The following is a 17,853-nucleotide window of genomic DNA, read 5'->3' as shown; positions in this document are numbered from 1 at the left end:
AGTGAAATAAAATGGGTAAACGTTATTTCCAGGTTACGTTTTAGTTACTTTGGAAAAACCTACTCAAAACTTGTCTTTGTGTCATAATTTACAGTTTTATCAGACTAGTACTGTTACTGTTACCTGACTGGATGACCTCCATTTTACAAGAGAAGACAACAAGTTTCACTCCTAGGACACAAAGCAGTCACAGGTCACTTGTACCAGAACTCTCTGATGTTCAAGATCAAGCAAGATCTCTGAGATGTATCCAAGAGCATTTGAAAGCAGACTCCCTTTACCAGATTATTAGAACCCATCTTCTAAGCATGCTTCTTATTTATGCCAGGGTAGGAAAAGCATTGGCATAGATCCAATAATTTGCCTAATCTAATTTAGTAGAGTAAAACTCTGTGGCTCAAAGTAAGAGTGGGTGTCTCCAGCAGAGGTTGACTTTCCTCTTTGTCCAAGAAAACAATTTACTCACTCATAGACCCAGCTAACCTTCAGTGAGTCTCAACTATGTGCTTATACCTGAAGATACAACAAGGAGAATTATATACATGGGGTTTTGTCTCTATAACAAATAACTTCTAGTTGGAGGAATAGACCATACCAGGAGACAAATAACCCAAGTGCGGAGAGAGAGTGCTGTAAATGTTACAAACAGAATGACTTGGTCTAATGACTGAAGATACAAGGACACTTTTGACGTCACGAAAAAAGAAAAAGAAAAAACAATATTTTTAGGTAGAACCAAGGAGAAATGACTGATGATGAGTCTGCAGCAATAAGCACCAACCAAATGCAAATGTTGTAGATCTTAGATCACAGCTTGAAATTTGCAGTTGAAGCCATTGACATTGAAGTCATAGTAGGAATATTATGGTCTGCTTTGCACCTTAGAGCTCACGCTTGCTATGTCAAACATAATCTGTAGGCAAGTAAGAGTAAGACAGAAAGACTGGCTGGGGTCCAGGGAGATGGTCAGCTGGTAGAGCATGCAAGCAGGAGGATCTGAGTTGAGACCCACAGACTTGCTTACCATCCCAGGGCCAGGAATATAGACAAAAGCAGGTTACCCAGAGCTTGATGGCAAGCTAACCTCACAGGATCTGTGAGCTCTGGGCTCAATGAGAGACCCTGTCTCAGAAAATAAGGTAGAGCCTGACTGAGGAAGACACCCAGTGCCAAGGTCTGGTCTTCATATGCATGAGCATACACATGCAGGCATCCCTGTATATGTGTCATGTTTTTATACGTGTGCATATGCATAGACATAAACATATGCATAAAATAAATAATTAAATCAAGGAAAGACTAGCTAAACGGCTGCTGTAATAGCAACGGTAAAGCTTGAACCAGAGGAGTGGAGGAGGAAGAAGCAGAAGATAGTTTTCTCATTTGGGGATGTAGAGAATGAAAAGGGGAGCTAGGAGTAGTGGAGCAGGCCTGGAGTCTTAGAACTCAGGATGTTGAGGAAGGGAGACTGTGAGTTCAAGGCCAGCCTGACCTATACAGTAAGATCCTGTCTCTAAATCAAAATGAAAGGAAGGAAGGGAGAGGAATAAGGGAAGGAGTAGCAATATGGATGATTATTAAAGACTTTTTAACTATATGTTGATTTCACCAATTTACAATTATATTTGGACTTTGTACAGATGGCCACAGTCAATGTGACTGAGTATTAATTTTTATATTGTATTGATAGACTTTTGGCTTAAGACTCTTGCTGTATAGGTCAGGCCGGCCCAGAATGCCATATTTCCCTGCCTCAGTCTATCCAATGCTGAGATTACAGGTGTGAGACACCATGCCCTGCTCGAGAGGGCCGTGTCTTTATGTGCATTTGATATATATGACCGAGCTGTGGCAGCTGATTTCTATATGAGATCTTTACACACTCACAGGGACCCCCAATTTCCTTCACCATTATCTCTGTGCATGTTGTGCTCATGGAGGGCATGAGAGAGTGCAGTGTGCTGGTGGATGTACAGAAGACAGAGGAGGATGCTGGGTGTCCTGCTGCATCACTTCATACCCTATTCCCTTGAGGCACAGTCCCTCTCTGAATCTTGAGCTCTGCTGCTGGCCAGCTATTTGCAGCAACCTGCAGTTCTATCTCTGTCTCCCACACCTCTGAGGTTATAGGTGCGTGAAGACATGCCAAGCTTCTTACATGGGTGCTGTGGATTCAAATTAGCATCTTTGAATGTCCTTCTATATGAACACTACTATACTTACTAAGCCCTGCTATATGACTCTGGTATCATTCTAGTGAAAGTCTAGAATTATAAATTATAAAATTATAAATACATTTATATTATTACTAAACTATTTGCCTCAGGTTGATGAAAGCTAGAATAAGTGAAATTTGAATACTATCATGAACTTTAAAACAAGTCATGACAGATCTGTAATCCCAGCATGTCAGGAGACAGAGACAGGGGAATAGGGTATTTTATTTTGATCTGAAGTTATTATACACTCTTGGAGATCCCCAATTTCCTACACAATTATCTGTGTGTGTGTGTGTGTGTGTGTGTGTGTGTGTGTGTGTGTGTATGTGTGTTATATGTATAAAGGGGATCAGGAGAAACAGTGAAGTATATCTGGTATATATGCAGAAGTCAAAGGCCACCCTGAACTACATTGTGCCACTCTGCTCCCCCCCCAAACACACACACACACACACACACACACACACAAATTTTTAATAATTAAAAAGTGAAATACAGAAGGAGAGCCAAGTTACAGTACAATAGATAATGTCTTTGGGGTTTTAGTAGCCTAAAAATGACATCAGTATGTATTTAACTTAACTGAATTTTCTTTACTGGGACTGTGATAAAGGAAGGGAATTAAGGTTCACCGACTGCCTACTATGAACTGGTGATGGCACTTCCGTTAACTAATCTGACCACCACACCATTGTTTGAAGTAGGATTTTTTTTTTGCATTTTTTTCTGATGCTAAGAAAAATTGACTATTTAATGAAACTGGGAAAAATAATTTTAAATATCCAAGGAGAAACATGGGGACCCAGACCTTCAGCAAATCTACGCTGTAGAAGCCTTAAAGGAGGGCATTGTGAAAGCCTGGACTAGTATAAAATATGCAAACTTACATTTAAATCTATGTTAAAATATCTGCTCTAAAACCCTGCTTCTAGGCTTCTTCTGGGAAGGTGTAGGTAGATGTTCCCTGCAGCGTTGTGTGTAGTCAGTGGAGGAAGGGCTAATCACACTGGGGTATCTGCATCACAGCATTCCAGCACAGTCACCAAGACTGAGAGAAAACCAGTATATACATCAGGTTTCGTTATCAGATAGGTGTCTCTGTTCATAGAGAGGTCAGGATGTGAATAGAAAAGGCCCTGCAGTGGTTAATCAGCCTTGTCATGTAAATTCTACTTTATCTTACACACTTTTATCTAAAAATGAGTCAGACCTTAAAAATGCTTGTTTGTTTTTTATTAAAGAGAAAGGAAAGACCTGTCCAATGTAGAACCTCAGCTCACTTGATTCTCTGTACTGCTCCTCCCTCTGCACTGCACTGCTCCTCTCTCTACACTGCCCTGCTCCTCCCTCTGCACTGCCCTGCTCCTCCCTCTGCACTGCCCTGCTCCTCCCTCTGCACTGCACTGCTCCTCCCTCTGCACTGCCCTGCTCCTCCCTCTCATTGCACTCTCCTCTCTCTACACTGCACTCCTCTCTACACTGCCCTGCTCCTCCCCTCTACCTGCCCTGCTCCTCCCTCTGCCCTGCACTGCTCCTCCCTCTGCACTGCCCTGCTCCTCCCCTCTGCACTGCACTGCTCCCTCCCCCACTGCACTGCTCCTCCTCTGCACCCCCTGCTCCTCCCTCTGCACTGCACTCCTCCCTCTGCACTGCACTGCTCCTCCCTCTGCACTGCACTGCTCCTCCCTCTGCACTGCACTGCTCCTCCCTCTTCACTGCCCTGCTCCTCCCTCCACACTGCACTGCTCCTTCCTCTGCCCTGCACTGCTCTTTCCTCTGCACTGCTCCTCCCTCTGCACTGCCCTGCTCCTCCCTCTCATTGCACTGCTCCTCCCTCTCACTGCCTGCTCCTCTCCCTCTCCTTGCACTACTCCTCTCTCTACACTGCACTTCTCCTCCCTCTGCCCTGCACTGCTCCTCCCTCTGCCCTGCACTGCTCCTCCCTCTGCACTGCCCTGCTCCTCCCTCTGCACTGCCCTGCTCCTCCCTCTGCACTGCACTGCTCCTCCCTCTGCACTGCACTGCTCCTCCCTCTGCCCTGCTGCTCCTCCCTCTGCACTGCCCTGCTCCTCCCTCTGCCCTGCCCTGCTCCTCCCTCTGCCCTGCACTGCTCCTCCCTCTGCCCTGCACTGCTCCTCCCTCTGCCCTGCATTGTTCTGTCCACTACACTGCACTGCTCCTCCCTCTGCACTGCCCTGCTCCTCCCTCTGCACTGCCCTGCTCCTGGGTACTTTCATCTCCTCTCTTTCCTGTCTACCCTGTCATTTTCATCTCTAGGTCTTGACTTAACTCAGCCTTTTGTGGTGTCTTTTGTCTTGGGTCCCCTCCCTTCTACAGAGGTAAACTTCCAAAAAGAGCAATGACAATAGCAGCCGTTTCCAGAGCTGAAGAAACAAACACTTCAGCTAAAATCCTTTCTCTCTGTCTGGTCTTCCCCTGTTGCCCCTTCATGGATCTTTCTTGGAGTTGTACCCAAAACACCTGCTTTGTCCAGGCCTGGAGGGAGGCTCTACCTTCTGTTCTTTCCCCAGTGTCTATGGCTCTTTGCCTGGTCTGATTCTACTTTGTCCTGTTAAAATACCACAGTTGTGATAGGAACAGATAGCCTTCCTGAATAAACTACTAGTCAGGGAAATCCCTCAATTAACATTTTCTTGGTGGTATTTTTCTTTTTCTTTACTTAAGAAAAAAATGTGTCACTTGTGAGGCAGAGAGGCGAGTGGGTCTCAGTTCCAGGTCAGTTTGCTCTACAGATTGTGTAGCCGGGTTTACAGAAAGAAACCCTGCCTCAGAACAACGCAACACAAAACAAAGTATGTCAAAATCGAGCTTGGTAAAGTAGAACATAAAATCGTGGTTAACAGGGGCTCTGGGGGACACAGAGGTGACAGGGGCCAAGGTATACTGAGACTCACCAGGTGGACGGAGCCTGTGCTCTGTTACAGAAAAGGGGGCTGTTTCTAACACTGTGTCTGATACAACAAAACCACCAAAAGAGGTGACTTAGAGTCTTATAATTACAAAGAAATGATAAATTTGTGAGATCAAAGTTGACCTAAATGCCCTGTCTGAATCAACGTCATTAGTGCAATGCAAACATGTACAAAAATATCACATGTATGGTTAATATCTGCCTGTTAAAATGCGTTTTAAAAAAAAGATGACTGTCACAACTTGATAGAGGTTGAGTCTCACTAATCTAAAACTCCCAAATCCTAAATGTCCCCGAAAGTTTCGGCAGGGCACTGAAATACAAGCTGCACACCTCAACTCTCCTTTTTAACATATACTTGTTTGTTTGGGCTTTGTTTATTGGAGGGCATGTACATGCCACAGCACACAGGCAGAGGTCAGAGAACAACTTCCGGGTGTAGGTTCTCTCCTTCCAGATAGCAAACTCGGACAGCAAGCTTCTTTACCTAATAATCCATTGTGTCAACCTCCCACCTGACCTCTTTATGTACACTGAAAGAGCTCTATAAAAATACCATCATGCTCTGTGAATCGAGTATATGTAATACACTATCTTCATGTTCCTTTGCTTTTAGGACACACACCCCAACATATCTCATTATGTGTGCACAGATCAAAACAGATCTCATCCTAAGCATTTCTTTCCAATAAGGGCTATGAAACCCAGAATAACCCCCAGGTGTACTTGTTTCTCTGCATAACTCCATTGCTTTATTTAGCTTACTAGTTGCAAACACTCAAAAACTGGAAGGCATTATGAAACTATCTTGGCTTACTGTCCACACATTTATCTCAGTAGCGGCCTCCCGCAATAACCAGTCATATGTCTCATGAGCGCCACTGTCAACCTGTTTATTGGTCAAAAGCATGCTCTGGCCCAACTGCCCCAGACACTCTAGATGCCTATTTCTGCCTCCGTTTGTGCCACCCTCTAGATTATTGCCACTGCGGCACCAGATTTATGTGACTTTATGTATTGAAAATAAAATCACTAGTAAAAATAGTTTTACAGTAACATACAGTTAAATAACCAACGAAGTTGTTATTGGGAAAGGCATTTTTTTAAGGCTTAAAAAAGATGGGTTGGGGATTTAGCTCAGTGGTAGAGCGCTTGCCTAGCAAGCGCAAGGCCCTGGGTTTGGTCCCCAGCTCCGAAAAAAAAAGAACCAAAAAAAAAAAAGAAGAAGAAGAAGAGAGCTGTCAAGATGATTCATCAGGAAAAGGCACCTACCTGCCGTTAAGCCAGAGGACAGGAGTTCAATCTCTGAGACCTACGTACATGATGGGAGACAGAACCAGCTCCTGCGAGCTATCCCTCTGATATCCACATGTGGGAGATGACATATTCACACGCATAAATTTTGAGTATTATAAACAAGTTCAAAACAGTAACTGAGCACTCTAGATCAGTGGGTCTCAATGCCTTTCTTCTAATGTCAAACATTGTTTTAGGACCAAGGGGATGGCTCTGTGTGATTTAGTGCTTACTGGGCAAGTATAGGACCTGAGTTCAAATGTGGGTCATGACCCCTTTGGGGGTCAAATGGAGTTCCCACAGGGGGGCACATAACAGATACCCTGCATATTGGACACTTATATTATGATTCACAACAGTATCAAAATTACAGTTATGAACTAGCAATGAAAGTGATTGTATGATTGGAGGTCTCTGCCCTAGGTGTTAACATCAAGAATAAGATGGGGAGTTGAAGGTGTGACTGAAGGGTTCTTTCCTCTCACTCACCGTCACAGCCATTTTGGTCTCTATCTCTTCGCTTCCATCCTACTTTTGACCCTGACCCCCTGTGTGACCCTCTTGTTTCAGTATTACTTTTCTTTCCATTTTTGACGGACTGTTCTAAGCTGGTTAACATTTTCTTGGCCCTTTGCTTTCAAATCAAAAGCAGTTCTTACTAATACAGTCCCCTTGTTTTGTTCTCAACTAAATCGGTTCGCAAAATTTCCCATCCACTGTAGCTTACAAGTTCTTCGGAGCTAAGAACAGAAGATGCCGAATGAAGACAAACAAAGGCTAAGAGTAAGACCCAGCGGCTTCAAGAGCTTACGCACTGAAGGCAGCTGAGGATGCTCTGAATGTGTTAACACAGCAGGGGCTGTCTGTGTACCTGTATGCCATGTGGTGGTTTATATTAACTAAAATCATCCAAGAGAACGAGTGCTTTCTCAGCACCCCTCCAGTCATACATGCTTCAAAGGGGCAGGAAGATTTCCAAAAGTTTGCTTTCTCCAAAATAGATATGTGCCAGTTAGGGCGTATGTTTGGAGCCTGATTGTGAAATTCCTGGAGTCTGATGGTCCTGTCTTGCTATAGACGAAGACAAGTACCCTGTTTAGATAAAATGCTATGCTCTACAAATTAGTATATGCTTGTTTGTAAGAGGTGTCCATGCTCACACAGATAAACCGTCTTGTGGGCATGTTCAAACTCCTTTGCCTCGAGGACAGAAATGCAAATTAAATAGTATTACTCCACAGTGCTTTCACACTTCAGTATTAAGAATGTGGCTGAGTTTATGACAAAGCAGGTGCTTTTGTGTGCTAGAGGCACACAAAGTGGAGGGAGCTTACGACATGACGTCTACCAGCATGTTTCCATGCTCAGTTCTTCAGGTCAGTAGCTCCACTTTCCAGAAACGTATTCCACAGGTTTGTTACTAGGTGTAGGCAAAGACAATTTTATTTTTTAAATTTTAATTGCCTAAGCTGTCAAAACCTAGGAACTAACCTACAGTCCTTCCCAAATGACAGATAGGAAGTTACCCCACAATGCTTGATAGACACTCAAGATGTGGAAACAGGTCCATATAGATGTTTATGTGTGAGTGTTCACAGCGGGCGTTCTTTAGCAAAAACAAAAGTACAAACAACTTAAATGTTGTCTAACTTATGGACGGATACATAAATGTGATCTAGCTACATGATAGAATAAAATTAAGTCATGACTTACATGCTTTTATATGACCCATGACAGCTCTTAATCCTATCTGATTTATCATCAAATGCCCATCATATCGCCTCTTGAGGCCTCAAGTTCCAGCTTCAGTGCCCTGACAGTTCCTTCCCATGTGCTCCTTCACCTGAACTAGAGTTGGCAGTAGGCTACAGGGGGTCCTTACTAAGACATTTGTTGACTTTCCAGGTCACTGTGGTTCTCAACCTGTGGGTCGAGACTCTTTTTGAAGTCAAATGAAACCAACCGTACATTACAATTCATAACAGTAGCGAAATTAAAGCTATGAGGTAGCAAGAGAAATAATTTTATGGTTGGGGGTCACAGCAACATGAACTGTACTAAAGGGTCCAAACATTAGGAGAATTGAGAACCACTGCTCCAGGAACCCAGCCCTGTCTACAGACACAGGGTTGTATATCTCTGGCCAATCCTGTCCTGCTCAGAGGAAGACACTCCTGATCCTTTCAGTCTGTACTTGAAGACCACAGACCACCCAGCAAGGTGCTCAAGCCTTGAGGGACAAGACAAATTTGCAGATCAGGATTACAGGGGTCATCTGTCAAACTTCGCATTTGTAACTCGTCATGCCAACAAAAGCCTAAACGTGTTCCTTCCTGTTATTTCATAGATTTAACATACCTCTATGGCTTTATTTCCAATTCCCTGATTAATTCTGGAGGATCGTCTTCTCCTAGTGTCAGGCAGCATGTCTGAGAGCATTTACTAACTCTGGGATGGCTACATTCCTGTCACCTGACTTCCAAACCAGGATTCTAAAGCAACACAAAATCAGCATCCTACACACCCCTCCACATATACTTCATAGTCTGAAACCAGTTTCGCCCAATATATAACTGAAAATATCCTTATAAAATTATCCTAAGAAGAAAGGTTTTCAAAAAGTAGTTGAATGACATTTCAATCTTAGGAAAATTTATTGTCTACTCAAACTTTCTAATAATTTCAGTTTGATTACTGAGAAAAGCAAGAGACCATAGCAGAAAGGGGAGAAACAACAGGAAAATGTCTGTGGTTCATCTCCATTTCATTGCTCATCGATTTTGAACTCGGACAGTTTTCAACACCAAAGAGAAAGCAAATGGTAGCGTTTGCCAGAACTGTTATTAGGCATAAGTAAAACTGTATACAACGCCTGTAGCGTCCCTGCTAAAATTCAGGAATAGACTCTTATTCTCTGACATTTTCTGCCAAAGTGTATTGTTTATCTATCTCTCCTTGTTTCATTATAGTTCAATGTCTATACTCTTCCTAACAAGAGAACATTTTACTTTTAATAATCTCAGCATTGGCTGCATTTTATGAACCCTGTATGGTTGAGATATGAGAGTCAGCCATATATATATATATTGAGGTTAGTCTGCTCGCGTCTTTGTCCCAGAAAAACAAAGACGCTTTGTTTTAGAATTGTTTTTCATAGATGCAAATGATTTTTCTCTGCAGTATTTGAGAGTGACTGTAGATTTTGCAAAGCAAAATATTTCACCGCCAACTCCTAGTGTATCTATCACAGGAAGACTTCAGTGTGTCATAAGGAGTAGGAACAATTAACAGTTAATTTAGTGCCTTATGAAGTCTTGCTGTTGATTTTCAACAATTTCCCAATGGCCATCTTTATTTCAAACCCATTCCATTCCTTTTTTTTTTCTGAGTCCTGCCCTTCTCTGGTTTTGGTGAACTCTCAGGCAAGCCTTGTCCTGCTGTCACACAAGATTGCCAGCAACTGAAACTCACCCCTTTCTGCTCCAAGTCCCATGGAAAGGAGAATATGCTCTTCCAAAATGACACTGGAAGTCTGTGTACAGGTAGAGCGGTTTCTCAGTGTTTCCAATTCCAAAGACCAGACATTGCCAAGCCCTCGGGTGTAACTTCTCCCTTTCGGTCCTTAGCTCAGTCTCATATGGTAGTGGCTTCTGCCTGCCAAAATCTCATCTGTGAAATGCAAGTCACAGATGGTTAATAGGCATTTTTGCATGCAAGCAATGCTTACTAACATTCACTCAGTCGCTTATTCTCTTTGGTACTAATCACTTATTTGTGAATTAAAATAGCAAAACTTCTTTTCATCTGCCCAATAATCTAATATTTATGCTCTGGTGAAAGAGGCATTTTCAATTTAATAAGCACTGTCACCAGTCATATAATAGCAAGCCAGTCAACACTAGGCTACATGAACAACAGTGGTCCTATAAGATTATTAATTAAAATACAAGTACACACTGCTCACAACGGAGCCATCGCTCTAGCCCCAAGGTTGGTGCTCCTAATAAAGGCATTGTATAAATCAATAAGAACAAGCAAATGTTATGTAGAATATAGACAGAGAATTGAATAGATTAATCATTTCAAAAGAAACATAGCTATAAAGATAGAAATCTGCACTAGTGTTTAAATTGATATAAAATTAATACATTTTCCAATTAAAATTAACACATCCTCTTGTCCTCTCTAAAATGTCACATCCAAGCAAGGACAATAAGTGACCCAAACTCCATACTCTAGAGAACTAGGCACCACACGCAATTTTAAAGCATAAATTTTCAAGTGAGAAAGTAAATGGAGAATGGGGAAACAGGAAAAGAGTCAAACCAAGCTGGGAAGGTACAGAGGCCTTTCTCCTCCACCCATTAGCCAGGACCACACTCTCAGGGGCCAACTGAAACATGCTGGCAAATTCTCATGAAAAACTACTAAGAGTGTGTGGTTGTGTACGTGCCTGTGTGCTTATGTGCCTGCAGTAAACGCACGTAGTTGTACCTGGTAGCCTATCAATGAGTGATTACAACACCAACCTAAATACTGATTAGTATTTTCAAGTAATCAGTGAGCAAAGGTAACATTACACATCAGAGCTTCATTCATTTGGGAATGAGGTGAGTGAGTGTTTGATGAGTTAGACGAAACCTGTAACTATTCTAACTATAACAAAAACATAACTATAACTATGGCTAAGTACTAGAGAATTATTTCCTCGATTTCATGCTGTTCATAATATGATAACTAGAGAAATGGGACTCAGGTCTAAACATCATTGTCAGTGTTTTTGCTCTTTTCTTTCTCAAGATAGTCACGAAAATAATGAATGAAGTCTGGTGCTTTCAATTTCTATGAGAAATAATGTGCTTATATATATGGTCTGATTCCAATATACTGTGGTCAGGTCACTAAATGCAGAGTTGGAGAGAACACCCTTCACACATAGTTACATAGTATCTTCACCTTTCATCATACATTTCACAATGTATATGACAGTCCAAATTTATTAAGTATTATTTATGTGTTTAGGGATTATAGGTTTCCTCAGAAACAGTCTGATTTATCTCTGCTGCGTTCCTAGTACCTAGAACTTGGCATACTATAGGCATTCTACAAAAATTTATTAAATAAAAAATAAAACATTGAACTTACTACCTGCCAGACACTATCCTAAATGCTTTGTATTATTGGACCATAACATCCCACACAATACAAGTGACCATCCTTGCGAGCTCCATTTTATAAAAGAAAGCAGAAACTAACTGGTCCAAGCCAGGACTGAAGCCCATGGACTTCACTCCCATGCTCTTTGCTACAGAATATTCCCTTTGGATATCAGATTCATGAGACCAGCAAAGAGACATCCCAGGATGAATACCATGTTGCAGAATTTAAAAGCAGCAGGGAACTTGGTGTGTTAGCACACACCTTTTATCATGACACTCAAGGAGTGAAGGCAAGTGAATCTCTTTGAGTTCCAGAAGAGCCTAGTCTACACAATAAGACCCCATATCAAAAATCAAAATAAAATAAAAGGCAACAGAGTCATATTAGAGGAATTAAAAGGAGACAATATACTGATATCATACATTTGCATCAAAACACTCAAAAATACATGTTTCAGTAGGCATTGGGGGAGGATGTGGATGATTCGTGCTTAAGTTTTCTTAATATCTATAATATAATTTTAGCAATGTATCCGATTTACTCATGGGATGATTTAATAGGCTTCCTGTTTAAATACCAAACAAAATATCATTTGTTAAAAAGCAAAGAGCAGGCTGGAGAAATGACTCAGTGATAAAGAGCACTGACTGCTCTTCCAGAGGTCCTGAGTTCAAATCCCAGCACCCCCGGTGGCTCTCAACCATCTGTAATGGGATCTGATGCCCTCTTCTGGTGTGTCTGAAGAGAGTGACAGTGTACTCACATTCTTAAAATACATAATAAATAATGAATAAAAAAATCAAAGAGCTTGTCAAAAACAAAGTATGTTGCGATGACAGTAGATGTGAGTGCTAGACCCAGGAACAGGAGATGAAAGTGCTAGATTTCTCTGGTCTAAAATACAGATCTAATGAAAAGAAAATAAAGTGTATTCGCAAAATCGGGAAGAATGTGCCACGAAATTGATATAGAGTTGTTGGCAAAATGAAGAGTATTAAAACCAAGGTTTACAAAAAAGCTCAGAAAAGGTAACAGACATAAAATACTAAGGCTCGTTAAAGCATTTACTCAACAAGGGGTATACTTCTAAGGTTTCTGCTCAAGATCGTCTCTGCATCTTTGGAACAGTGAGTTCTTATAATCCGCAGATTTGTCTTAATTTACCATCCTTTGCTTCTTAGGTTCCAACAAAAGCCAGACACCTTACTCGACAACCTCCCTGCCACCACCTCCACCTACACAGCCAGCCAGCCAGCCACCGCTGCCGGCGTCTCACCCAGCACATCTGCCAGCCCCCAGCCTGCCCCCCAGAAACATTAAGCCTCCCCTTGACCTGAAGTAAGTAAAGGATCATCTTACAATTTCATCCGCGCTGTCTGGCCAGGGTTTTCCAAAGTATGCATGGCTGAGTGCTAAATGGTCTATGGAAAACTTGTGTGGTACTTCGGTAGGCAGGGATCGCGGGAAGGGCAGGCTATTTCTAAAGTTTGAAATCTCTCACCTGTGGGCTCCTTGAAAAGAAAAAATCAAAATTATGTCGCGTGCTTTCTTATTTCAAGTAGGAAGAGCCAGGGTGCACTCACGATCTGACCAAAGCAAAACCGAACTCCAGCCGTGTAAATAACTCAATGTCCAATTGTCTGGGGTTACTGACCATCTTCTGGGCGAAGACGCTTGGGTCACTTCTCCAGCTCTGCCCTCCGCAACACACACAGCTTGTCTTCTAGGCTCCAATTGGCCCCACTGCTGCTGCTGTTCTTGGTGGTCATCCCCTGGCACTGGCATCTCCAAAACGACAGACAGTTCCTGGTTGCGGCTGGGCTGCACTTTCACCAGTCGCATCTCCTGGGCTCTCTTCAGGGACTCCAGCCGTGCCGCACAGCGCTAAATCTCAGATACGTTCCATGACCCCTTCGACACCCTCAGAACTAGTGCCACCTAGGTGACTCCCATACTGCCAAGTTCAGCTGGACGCATAAGGTACAACCTTGGCCATACGTGGAACACAGATTCTATGTGCCGACTCCCAGAAAACACTTTCCAGATTTCACCTCAGCCAAGTTTCTTTAAAAAAAAAAAAAAGCTTTTTTTTTCCCCTAGAGACAAGGGTTTGTTTTTTTTTTATAAAGATTTATCCATTTATTATATATAAGTACACTTTAGCTGTCTTCAGATACACCAGAAGAGAGCATCAGATCTCATTACAGATAGTTGTGAGCCACCATGTGGTTGCTGGGAATTGAACTCAGGACCTCTGGAAGAGCAGTCAGTGATCTTAACCACTGAGCCATCTCTCCAGCCCCTCAGCCAAGTTTCTTAAGCACTGCTAATTTCTCAGCTCCAGCTGACCAGTGTCGAGCATCCCAGCAAAGCCAAGGTTCTGATCTCTTATTAATCACAGCTGATTCTTCAGCTCCAGCTGACCAGACACCACAGATTCTTCACCCAAAATGCCCAGAGGAGTGTTTGCTTCCCTCTGAAACTTTACAAGCCAGGCCTCCACTGTCTGTGGTGCTTTGGACAGTCTTTTCTTCAAAGCTCCTATACAACTCAGAGCTCTCAACACTCAATGAGCTTTCTAGCCCAAAATTCCAAAGTCCTTCCACAATCCTCCCCCAAAAATGACATGGCCGTGTGAGGCACGGCAATACTCCACTGTCCTGATACCAACTTTTCTTGGGTAGGGTTGCTGTTGCTATGATGAAAACCATGACCAAAAGTAACTTGGGGAAGAAAGGGTTTCTTTCACCAACAGTGCCACATAACAGTTCATCATCAAAGACAGCGAGGACAGGAACTCGCTCAGGGCAGGAACCTGGGTACAGGAGCTGCTGCAGAGGCCATGGAGGGTGCTGCTTACTGGCTTGCTACCCATGGCTTGCTCAGGCTGCTCTCTTGTAGAATCCAATACCAACAGCCCAGGGGTGGCATCATCCACAATGCGCTGGGCCCTCCCCCGCTGAGCATTAACTATGAAAATAACCTTACAGCAGGATCTTTTTATTTATTTATTTTTTTTTTTTTTGTTCTTTTTTCGAGCTGGGGAAACCCAGGGCCTAAGGTAAGCGCTCTACTAAATCCCCAGCCCCACAGCAGGATCTTATAAAGGCATTTCCTCAATTGAGGTTCCTTCTTCTCTGATGATCTCAGCTTGTGTCAAGTTGAAACAGAACTAGCCAATACAGTGACATTCCACTATAATAGTATAATCTGATTGCACCTTATTCCCACTATGATGTGTCAGCCTTTTGCCCATAATCCACATAATAGAATGTATTAATTACAAAATCACATTGACTCCTTCCTTAATTGCTTCACGGTTACGATTTTGAACAGTAGTTGAAAACGCATTTATTATGAGTTACCCATGATTATTTTTAACCATAACTTCCATGGGCATTTCAAATTAGGAAGTAAGTACGTATGTGCAGCGTGTTGGTCTTATCTTCTATGTGGGCTACTACAAATGTGCATATTAACATTACAGCCTCCCAGGCATTTGAACCTAGAGATGTTTGTTTGAAGACTTGAGCACCCTGTGAACACTCTGGGAGATCCTGTTAGCAAATCAAAGTGTGAGCATCTACCTACTACTAGTATTATTAGCCTGATTAATATTAGCTATATATTTACCTAAATATATATTCTAATATTATAATATTAACTAATATATATTCTCTTAAACATTTAGTTTCCATCTAATTTTTTTTCTTTTCACATAGAATCATGTTTCTTATTCCTCAGTATTTTTTTTTAAACCTCTGGTCAATTTAACTCATTAAATTTAGATCTCAGAATTTTTTTCATAGATTTACTTTTATTTTACACTTTAGTTTTGTTTTTCATTTTGTATGAGACAGACCCTCACTGTATACCCTTGGCTGGCCTAGAATTATGTAGCCCAGTTGACTTTGATCTTAGAAAGATCCTGCTGCCTCCTCTGCCTCTGCCTCTGCCTCTGCCTCTGCCTCCTGCCTCTGCCTCTGCCCCTGCCTCTGCCTCTGCCCCTGCCCCTGCCCCTGCCTCTGCCTCTGCCCCTGCCCCTCCTCCTGCCTCCCCCCATGCCCTGCCTCTCCCTCTGCCCCTTTCTCTCCCTCTGCCTCTGCCTCTGCCTCTGCCCCTGCCCCTGCCCCTGCCCCTGCCCCTGCCCCTGCCCCTGCCCCTGCCCCTGCCCCTGCCCCTGCCCCTGCCCCTGCCCTGCCTCTGCCTCTGCCTCTGCCTCTGCCCCTGCCCTGCCCCTGCCCCTCCTCTCCTCTGCCTCTGCCTCTGTCTCTGCCCCTGCCTCTGTCTCTGCCCCTGCCCCTGCCACTGCCCCTGCCTCTGCCTCTGCCCCTGCCTCTGCCTCTGCCTCTGCCTCTGCCTCTGCCCCTGCCTCTGCCTCTCACTCTGCCTCTCACTCTGCCTCTCACTCTGCCTCCTTTGCCTCTGCCTCTGCCTCTACTTCGATGGCAGGCATATGCCACCACAGTGGGCTCAGGACCCTAGCACTTCTAACGTATGTTATAAAGCCCTGCCCCCAGACACCAGCTTCAGCAAAGCTTCCGAGTATAGCAAACTTTTAGTATGAAATCTTCACAAATGCTCAAAAAAGAATTCTAAAAGTTGATAAGCTCTGGAGGTCAGTTATCATTTCGTTGAGGACATTATGAAAAGGAAGGCTATTTGACACTAGATCCTCTGCTTCAGGGCTCCTCCAGACCACCCATAAGTGTAGTGATTCCTTAAAAGGACTCACTGGTCTCAGGGTTCGGTGACATGAGAGGTAAAGAAGGTAAAGAAGAAAGAACATCCAGCAGGTGGCGCTGTCTAAGCACAGGTTTCCAGGCAATTCCACAAGCATGAGAAGGGCATACAGAAACCATGGTTATGAAAACGCAGCGGATGTCTCAGGCAGCTTCCATCAGAAGCCCACCAGAGGTTGATAGAAACTAAGATTTCCACTGGGACCAGGGGAACTGTCTCATAGATTCCTTGGACCTGTCAGCTGTCAGAAGACCTAAAACCTATTAGGAAAGCAAACATTCATATATGTCACATGGTTGATAAGGTCTCACACAGCAAAATACTATCATCGACTAGGCCTCTTTTACAGCAGCATGTAGTTATAAAGAAAACGCATTCATCTGTAGGTCATAGGCCAGCCTTGATAGCACATTCTTCTAAAGCATAGCACAGTTAGGCCTGCTGTATTGACTCCCTGAAACCTCAGCCCTAGAATCCGTCGTGGGGAAGGCTCCTAAGAAGACTATAGAAGGAAGAACAGATTTCAAAAGCAGTGATAGAGCACGGGATGCTAGTCAATGGGGCCAGCTTTGCAAGGAATCACGAAGAAGTCAGCGGGCTTGGATCCTTGTAGGCAGCACTGTTCCACACGTTATTTACAAAGTCCGCTGGTGGTGATAAACCTTGAGTCGTTTATTACTCCAATCATATTAAGGCTTCCTCTTGTGAAGTGACTTATCTAGGATCAGCCAACTCCATAAAAATATATCCAACGTAGAAGGAATGTGGGAAGAACCGAAGAGGCTTGGGTGTTTTCCATTGCCTAGAAGATCTATACTTAGAGAACTGTAAAGTTAGTTACTATGTGAAGAAAAGGGGGAAATGTTAAGGACATGCAGACGCTTATCCAACTCTTCAAAGCAGAAAGCTTCAACTGTTTTAGAGTTCCCAGCAGTAGATTCCACAATGAGGAAATACCTAGATGAGAAATTTCCCCCGTTGAAGGGGAAGTTAGATAAACACATAGAGGAAACGAAAGCAAAATGGGCCATAATAGTCATGCTCAAGAGCATGGAGGAAACTGATGGGTCAGGTTTGAGGCAGAAAAGTAGAAGATGACGGTGTTTCTGCACCTCTTGTCTCGCCCTTCAGAGCGTCCTTGTGGGTCCTGTTCCCTCCTGCTACTCAAAATCCATTCTCAAGTCATAACCTATTGAGCTTTTAAAATATTCGCCGGGTCTAGAGATGGCACAGTGGTTAAAAGCACTGACTGCTCTTACAGAGGTTGTGAGTTCAAATCCCAGAAACCGCACAGTGGCTCACAAACAAATGTAATGGGATCCGATGCCCTCTTCTAGTGTGTCTGAAGATAGCTCCAGTGTATGCATACAGATTTTTTTTTATCTGTATAAAGCTGTATAAAATATTCACTCTACAAATCTCCGAGTCACTTCTCTGCATCCTTTCAATTGAACTTCAGGGACGGTCATGCACAAAACAGAGATCTCTGCTTCTATATAAAGC

At 43.2% G+C, this 17,853-nt stretch overlaps 1 protein-coding gene across 1 annotated transcript in view; it reads left to right on the top strand.

Annotated features, from left to right (window-relative positions):
* The window catches only part of Fyb1 (FYN binding protein 1), a 142,432-nt gene that overhangs the window by 81,764 nt on the left and 42,815 nt on the right, over nt 1–17,853 (top strand). The window contains exon 3 of the mRNA XM_032898816.1: nt 12,789–12,945. Within this exon, the coding sequence (XP_032754707.1) occupies nt 12,789–12,945 (157 nt within the window). The remainder of the gene's footprint in view (nt 1–12,788; nt 12,946–17,853) is intronic.

The sequence above is a fragment of the Rattus rattus genome, chromosome 3 (genome assembly GCF_011064425.1).
Source record: "Rattus rattus isolate New Zealand chromosome 3, Rrattus_CSIRO_v1, whole genome shotgun sequence".
In the NCBI taxonomy this organism is placed as follows: domain Eukaryota; kingdom Metazoa; phylum Chordata; class Mammalia; order Rodentia; family Muridae; genus Rattus; species Rattus rattus.
The sequence above is the reverse complement of the archived record's forward strand: the minus strand, read 5'-3'. Positions and strand labels throughout refer to the sequence as shown.